This window comes from Palaemon carinicauda, unplaced genomic scaffold (assembly GCF_036898095.1).
Source record: "Palaemon carinicauda isolate YSFRI2023 unplaced genomic scaffold, ASM3689809v2 scaffold199, whole genome shotgun sequence".
Lineage (NCBI taxonomy): Eukaryota > Metazoa > Arthropoda > Malacostraca > Decapoda > Palaemonidae > Palaemon > Palaemon carinicauda.
Window position 1 is genome coordinate 88,812 of NW_027169578.1, and position 8,713 is coordinate 97,524.

Consider the following 8,713-nt stretch of genomic DNA (forward strand, 5'->3'; position numbering starts at 1 on the left):
TTTATAAAACGTGGATGATATGCGTCGAAGCATAAAGAAAAACAGTCAACAGAAATTATTGTTTCGTCTACTAGGAAACAGATTTGCCACTTCAATTGAATTATCAATAATAATGATATAGTCTGTATACTGTTAATTTACACTAGCGTAAAAAACGCTTGGCACAAGTGTCCATATTATGCTATAGTTCACGACGACAATGGAACAGTTTGTAAGGACACTTACGTGGCCTATCGCTCAGTGTGTAGTAACATACAGTGACTACACACACACCCTCTTAATTAATCGTCCCAAATTAATTACACTGTTCCTCGCAGATTTAAAACAGAAGGTTAAAGAATTCTACCTGCTGCTACCACAGAATTCTTAAGTTGCTCCACTAGCTTCGCATAGTGCGTAAAGAACACCTTGGATGACTACCAGCCAGTGTACAAACAAGGATGTTCAAAGTCCATATAATCAAAGAAATTTTATGGAAGAGGCAACTTTCCTTAGATCATGACTAATGGGTGTACTGTCTGGATCCGTTCTGGGAATAACACGGGTGAGTTTCACCCTTAGTTATAGAAAACTTTGAACCCAGGGTTTCTCTTCTGAACAGCTGTCCTCCCATAAAGTCTGAAGTTCTATGAAGATAGACCTTAGGCACTCCACTGGACATAGAGATGCATCTTCCTTCAAAGGGCAGATTCTCTAGGGACCCCACCTGTTGGTGGGTAGCTTGTTCTTGGTAAGAAACGTTGGGTCTAGAAATAGATTCAGTTCTCCCTCCAAGAACTGGACGTGGCCTTCCTCTCTAGAGAGAGCCCCAAAAGCGAGTACAAGCAGAAATATGACTTAAAATTCAAGGCCTTCCAAGCGCATTCCTCATTGTTCATTATTTATACACAATGAAGAATCTTATCTACTGACCATGCAAAGGGTCCTTGGAGCCGCTGAAGGGCTAAGCCTATCATGGGCCTTTGTAGTTCATTAAGAACGTCGTTAGAAAGGTCGACCTGTAAGGCATATGGTATCTGTCTTGTCAAGGCAGACTTGAACAAAAGAATTGTGTTGGCTGCTAAACTTTGCCCATGAAGGTGAATGAAGAATGATAAAGAGGAATCTGTCTAGATTTCTCTTGATTTCTTCGCCTTGACAAGGGATATCTGTTTCTTCCCTGAAGCCTCATAATGTCTTCTGGTTTCCTCCAAAAGTCTGAACTGACTTTTAACACCGAATCTTTTTCTCATCGTTAAGATGTAGGTTCCGTGTTTTCTGTGATGAAGCGAAGACAGTCGACTTCTGTACTCGCTGAGACAGGGATGGATCCAGTAGCGATACGAATTTTAGTCGTAGTTCCAATGCCAGAGGGAACCACACACTATTTGGCCACTTGTGGGCCACTATTGCTGCTTTCCCTTTGAAGGATCTCAGCTTATCGAGGACCTTCAAAAGGAGGTTGTGCGGAGGGAACAGATAAATACTGGACCATCTGTTCCAGTCCAGGGACATAGCGTCCACTTCCTCTGCTAGCGGATCCTCGTATGGGGACACGTAACGATCTATTTTCTTGTTGTCTGTCGTCGCAAAGAGGTCTATCTGCAGCTCTGGGATTTGACTCGAGATGAAGGAGACTGATCCTGCGTCAAGGGACCATTCTGACTCTATAGGTGTAAACCTGGATAGAGCGTCCGCTGTCACATTGCGGAACCCTTGAATGTGAACTGCTGACAGGTGCCATTTCTTCCTTTCCACCAAACGGAATATGGCCAACATCACTTGGTTGATTTGAGGTGACCTCGACCCTTGTCGATTCAGGCATCTCACTACGGGATCAGGCGAGTTTGTCTAAAACAATTTGTCTAAAATACAATTCGTCTTAATCAATTCGTCTAGACCAATTCGTCTAAAACAATTTGTCTAAAGTACAATTTGTCTAATAACAAAATGTCTAAAATACAATTTATCTAATAACAAAATGTCTAAAATACAATTTGTCTAAAATAAAAAACTTCAGGAACTCATCAACTCCACACCCTAAAGTGGCAATTAGGAGGATTTGAGATCATTATTTCTAGAAAGAACTTAGAATAACTGGTTTCTTGTTTATTTTTTCTCAAAAGATACTATTTACGCTTTCCTTTTTTTTAATAATAATGGGGAATGGTAGTTCAAAGTGTGAACGAGGTAATGAAAATTACGGTAAATAGAATAAAGTAAAATAAAATGAAGCAATATATTTATTAAATGCAGAATTACATAAAGGATGAAATTACAGAAAAAAAAAAAAAAACTAAACAGGTAGCCTAGCCTAAAATTAATAAAATACATTCATATAGAAAATTAAAATGTAGAATTTAATACATAAAAAATTAATAAAGGTTTTATTAAAAGAATATAATTTTGAAAAAAAACTACTTTTATTGTTAAAAAGAAAGATTGTGGGCAATACCACGTATGTAATCAATATTATTATTTTGATCAAAAGTTTGAACAAGACTATTTAGACGTTTTGCCCAATCTTGATAGCGCTTCCTTGGTGGTTCTGGCTCCATCCCTGCAACATATTGCTCAATTCGTACCTCATTTAAACTTTGCTCTTTTTTTAAACAGTTGATGAACTTCCATAGATTGGGGTGATGTACACCTACTTCAGTTTCGAATCCACGATGCCATGCTTCGACGGCATTGTTCGTTTTAGGAAGATTATTATGCACTCTAGAATACATATTCCACATATCATGTGGAAAAAGAGGTGGACGTCGACCGTACCGTCTATTAGGCCTCCCAATCCAGGTGTCTTCAAAATAATCAAGGACATCCTGTGCTTCATGGGGGAAGGTGTTGTTATCACACAATAATTCAAACGCGCCTATTACGCTACCTATGCGTACGAATGCCAATGCTGGTAGCATCCTCATCTGTAGAGCAAAACTGGTTTCTGTTTCATATTTTCGTTTTAGGCCATTATTTTGTATTGCACGGAAAATACATTAGCTGAGGTGAAAAAAGCAACCATTTTGTTCTGTATTTGGAAATTCCTTCAGACACGCTTTCATCATAGCTTTCTCAAAATCGATCGTTATTGATAGTGGTGCGCACAAAGGTTCAAGCTTCTTTAACTGCTGTAAAAAATCTATATAAGTTTCTTCTGTTTTATCTGGCAATAATGCAAAAAGAAGTGGCAACGACACTTTCTGTTTTAGTCCATGAAATGTATTTAACTGATGAAATAGGAAAGGTACAGTTTTAAATGTTCCGTCAGCATACCAATGACTACTTTTTGATAAACACTGTAAATTCCGTTTGGTTGCAAATATGACTTTACGCTTTTCAACCGGTCCCGAGTCATACATCAGAAACTGATCACCTTTAAGAGCTATGGTTAGATCGGGTGGAAAAACGATTTCACTGCATGTTGATGGTAGGGCTGGTACAGCGAGGGTTTGTTGTCTTATAGATCTTATAGTTCTCTTCATACTTTGCACCTTGGAAAGTTTTGGAGCAACAGCTTGATCGCAATCTTCGAGCACATTAGATAAAACTGATCTGGGTGCGTCTTGTGTTGTCTTAGCCAGATGACGTATTTTTGTCACAATTTCCTTTGCTGCACTTTCGGCCACATCTAATACATGATTGTGATTTGTAAATGATTTCACTATGTGATCATTTGCCGTAATTATACGAGCGCGGCATTTTGTTATTGGATATTTACCACACTTCCAATAAACTCGTTCGTCATTTTCACCATTTTTGTAAAATGTAAATACATTCTCAACTAATTTCTTACGTCCATTTTCCGATTCGATGAATTCAAGAGGCATTTTGGGCTATAGGTGTAACCAGTTTGAATATTACCATAATAAGAACTTGTTTTGTTTATGTAAAATGAAGAAGGATTTTTTTCCATATGTGTTTTTAAGAGAACAGCAGTTATAATTACAGTAAACGACTAATTTTAGTAAACGGCCATGGTTTTGAAGTAAAATGATAAGAAACGATAGAAATTCAGGAAAGATTGTTTCCCTTTCAAAACAATCATTACAGTTCTGTAAATAACTTTTTTTTATTCACCTTTTTCAATTTTCGTTTATTTGATTTGATTAGTTTGATCATTTTTTTATTTTTATTTTATTTTAGACAAATTGTATTTTAGACATCTTGTTATTAGACAAATTGTACTTTAGACAAATTGTTTTAGACGAATTGGTCTAGACGAATTGATTTAGACAAATTATATTTTAGACAAATTGTTTTAGACAAATCCGCCTAGACCCTCTCAATACCACCTTCATATCTAGAACCAGTCTTATGTGGGTCGAGTGGCGAGGAGAAACTTTCTTTAGTGTCAGAAGTACTGCCATGGCTTCTAGAAAGTTGATGTAAAATGACTTGAAAAGGTTGGACCAAGCTCCTTGGACTTTCATATGATGAGAGTGACCTCCCCAGCCTTCCTTTGAAGCGTCTGTGTGGATAGTTACTGACGGGAGAGGAGGTTGAAGAAGTATTGATTTCTTCAATTGCTTGGCATTGGACCACGGCTTGAGAAACGTTCGCAGTCGAGTCGATGGTGGTCTTATTAGATCTCTTTGTGCGTTTGATGCGTATTTTCTCCAGACTACTATTGCATCCTTAAGCTGTGCTCTTAGCACTGGATTTGTTATCGAAGCAAACTGTAGAGAGCCCAGCACTCTCTCCTGTTCGCGTCTTGATATCCGTTTGGATTTCAATAGTCTCTTGACAGATCCTTCTATTTCTTTCCTCTTCTTACCAGGAATAGAAAGTCGATGTGACTCCAAATTCCAATGGATTCCCAACCACTGAAATTTTTGAGCTGGAGAAAGTCGAGACTTTTTGATGTTGATCTTGAATCCCAGATGTTCCAGGAACTGGATCACTATCTTAGAAGCTTGCATGCATTCTGTCCTGGATGCTGCCCACACCAGCCAGTCGTCTAAGTAGGCTACTACTTGGACCCCCTTTAGGCGTAATTGATGGACAGCTGCGTTCGCGAGCTTCGTGAAAGTCCTTGGGGCTATGTTTAGCCCGAAAGGCATGGCTCTGAAGGCGTAAAGTTTTCTATGTAACTTGAAGCCTAGGTAGGAGGAGAGGTGACGATTAATTGGAACGTGCCAATAAGCGTCAGACAAGTCTATAGAGACAGTATATGCCCTTCTGGGCAGTAGGGTCCTTATGTGTTGAAGCGTGAGCATTCTGAACTTGTAGTTCACTGTGAACTTGTTGAGTGGCAACAAGTCTAGAATGACTCTGAGTTTTTCTGAGTCCTTCTTTGGAACACAAAACAGCCTTCCTTGGAATTTTATGGACTTAACTTTCCGGATTACTCTTTTGTCTAAGAGTTCTCGGACATATTCTTCCAGAACGGGGGATGAGTGTTGGAAGAATTGAGGGAATTGAGGTGGAGGACTGCTCCAGCTCCAACCTAGTCCATTTTTAATTAGACTGTGGGCCCATGGATCAAAGGTCCAGTGATCCCTAAATAGCTGTAGTCTCCCTCCTACTGGAAGTATCTTACTTCTACTGTTGTGGACCTGAGGCCTTGCCTCCTTGACCGCGTCCTCCCCTGTATCCCCTTCCTCTTGAAGGGCGTCTAGAAGAACCTCTGGCTGTTCCTCTAGCTCTCGAACGAATGGAAGAAGTCTGCCTTTCGAAGGCTGGGTTAAAAACTGGCGACTGTGTCACCACTTGTTGAGGTACCAGCTGGTACGTAGTTGGAGGTTGTGCCACTATCTGAGGCTCCGCGGTCACAGGAAGTTGTTGTTGATGTTGCTGTCGGTAGGGTTTAGCCGGCCGACAGGATGGCCTAGGCCTTTTTGTCTTCCTCTTGGGTTGGGGACCCTCATCTGGAGAAGACTTTCTCTTAAGATCTAAGCCCACTTTTTGAGAAGGTTCCTATTCTCTGTGGCGGCCTTGTCTATTACCTCTTTAACCACTTCATTGGGAAAGAGGTCTTTACCCCAAATACGAGAGATCAGTTTCCTCGGTTCGTGCCTCACCGCAGCCGAGGCGAACACGAACTCTCTACAGGCTCTCCTAGCTTTAATAAAGCTATAGAGATCCTTCGTAACTGTGGCCAGATGGGTTTTGGCCACAACCATGAACATTTCCTGGTTCTTGGGGTCACTTGCCATCGTTTCTAGTGTCGTTTGCAACGACATCGATGCCGCAAGTCTTTCGTTTGTCTCTTGCTCTCTACGCAAGCGAACCTCCGACAGTTTTGGAAGTGCCTCACCGAACTGGCGCTCAGCAATATCAGCTTCCAGCTTCCTGACTGAGAAGGTAAGGTTTACGTCCTTCCAGTCTTCTTGGTCCAAGGGCAAGGTCAGAGATAACGGCTTGCACTCCTCCAAGGAGGGGCATGGTTTCCCTGCCTCCACCGCCTTTAAGGCTGCCTTATATCCCTTTTCCAAGAAGGGAAAGGCTCTGGTAGGAGAGGCCACAAAGGAGGGAAGCTACTTACTCAAGGCGGGCACCTTTGAGTTAGTGAAGCCCCTCTCTTTCATCGAGCTCGCTAGTAACGTCTGAGCTTTACTATGGTAAAAAACTATGACCTCCTTCGGCTCCGTCTCCTCCTTTAAGGCTAGCTCCTTCCTAAGACAGACATAGCAGTCCGGATAAGAATCTTTGTTGGGCCAAAATTCCACTTCTTCCAGGGGAATTGCTCACAACTTTTCTGAGATCACGATCTTCCCGGTTGTCATTGGCATGTGTTTGGCATACCTCCAAGGATTGGTATCCTAAGAAAGAGTCCTTCCCAGTTCATCTGGGATAGCAGACGATGTAGAAGGAACAGGTTCTGGGTCCGGAACCGATGTAACCGACACTTTGTCGATTTCTTCCTCTTCTACTTGAGGAGCAGTCCGGATAAGAATCTTTGTTGGGCCAAAATTCCACTTCTTCCAGGGGACTTACTCACAACTTTTCTGAGATCATGATCTTCCCGGTTGTCATTGGCATGTGTTCAGCATACCTCCAAGGATTGGTATCCGAGCACAAAGGGAGATCCTTCACGCTGAGCCGCTTCTGGGGCCCATGTGATGCTGCAAGTCTACGTATCTCCAGTTTCATTGCAGCTTCCTTCTCATCATTCTTCCTTTGAATTTGTTGGATCATCTCAACAATGGAAGAAAGAGTCCTTCCCAGTTCATCTGGGATAGCAGACGATGTAGAAGGAACAGGTTCTGGGTCCGGAACCAATGTAACCGACACTTTGTCGATTTCTTCCTCTTCTACTTGAGGAGCCTGGAACAGCTCCTCCTCTTGACCTTCTCCTAGAAGGTCCTTCTTAGTAGAATCCGACACCTCCGACATCCTATCGTCCAGTTGGATGTCTTGAAGGGCGGCCGAGACTTCAGAATCCACCGGATTCTGGGCAGTTGGTATCTCCACCTGAGGCTGGGGGATGATTGCATCAGCCGATGCTTTAGGGAAAAAGTAGGCCCTCATCTTCTCATTTGGAAGGTAGGGGCCTGAGGTGTTTTTCTGAAAACCCCTCACCCAGGATCGTAACGTTTCCCTGGCAGCATCCCTTGACTCTGTCGACTTAGGGTCGTCAAAAGCCTCGGTAATCAGGTTAGAACAAACTGTACAAACCTGAGGGTCCCAATACCGGAGATCACCTCTGGAGGCTGCGCATGCTGCGTGGCTCCTGCAAAGTTGATGTCCACAGAAGTTCTTACTGCGGACATTACAGAACACGCTCCCGCACTTCGGATGGTCCTCCTGTAAAGAGAAGAAAAATCCATGAGTATCAAGTGAAGGCTTCACTTATATTGAAACATTTAGCTTTTATATAGAAAAGCTATAAAAGAGAGGCCGGTACGTGCCAGAGTGCGCCGACACGTGCCGGCCTGCATCTACCCTGTATAGTTCAAAGATATACTATCTTTAACTAATAGGCAGCAGTCCACTGATTCGTGACTGTGTGCCGGCTGGCAATCATTGCCAGCCGACAGCTGAAAACACTAATACCCGACTGCCGGCCGCTAATCGTAGTGGCCAGCAGATTCGGGCTGTGTTTCCACTGCCGGCAGGCAAAGGTAATAATATCCATGCCCGCCGGCAGTAGCCAAGAACCAGAGAACCTCCATTTGCCCGGCTGTTAGCTGTTAAGCCTGCAGCCGGGTTAGGGGTACAACACAATACATAGAGAAACAGTATGGATGTAAGGTTATAAGACGGCATTGCCATACGACCTTCCATTCAGAAAGAGTGAACTTATGGAAGGGGAGAATGTAGCATTCAGGCTTCCAAAGAATCCGTAGCCTGCCGGGCTCTACCGGCAGACATGGAAGGGAGACCAAGGGAGGTCTGGGGTTCACTCTGCAAAGAACATAGGGTCTCTGCCGGCCGACACCTAATGGTAGCCGGCAGAGAGCTGAGCCGGTCCTCCATCTTAACCTACACTAGGTACGGAAGTAGGACTGCGGTCAAAAGAAAATAAAAGAAAGAGATGGGGAAGGGATAAGGGTCCTATAGATTTTGTTCTAGCAAGAGACACACTCAGCAGTTCGGGAAGCTCATCCTAACCTAGAGTTGTCTATTAGGGAGGAAGACTGGCAATACTTGCTATCGTCCTCCCAACCAGAACAAAGTAGGTGAAGTTATTTCTCCGGGCAACAGAGAAAACTCATTCTCCAGCCCGAGAAAAACAACACAGGACAGTCTGCTTGGCCACTAGAGGAAGGAATCATCTCTTACAGAATCCTTC

The 8,713-nt window shown here is 42.8% G+C and overlaps 1 protein-coding gene across 1 annotated transcript; it reads right to left on the reverse strand.

The window, feature by feature from the left end:
- Nucleotides 1–2,975: 2,975 nt before the first annotated feature.
- LOC137635920 (uncharacterized) lies at nucleotides 2,976–3,806 on the reverse strand. The gene has a single exon (XM_068368361.1). It carries the CDS (start codon nucleotides 3,804–3,806, stop codon nucleotides 2,976–2,978), a length of 831 nt encoding a protein of 276 aa, XP_068224462.1.
- Between the last annotated feature and the right edge of the window lie 4,907 nt (nucleotides 3,807–8,713).

Excerpts from the sequence above, each read along its gene's own strand:
- LOC137635920 (XM_068368361.1), bottom strand. The coding sequence starts at position 3,806 with ATGCCTCTTGAATTCATCGAATCGGAAAATGGACGTAAGAAATTAGTT.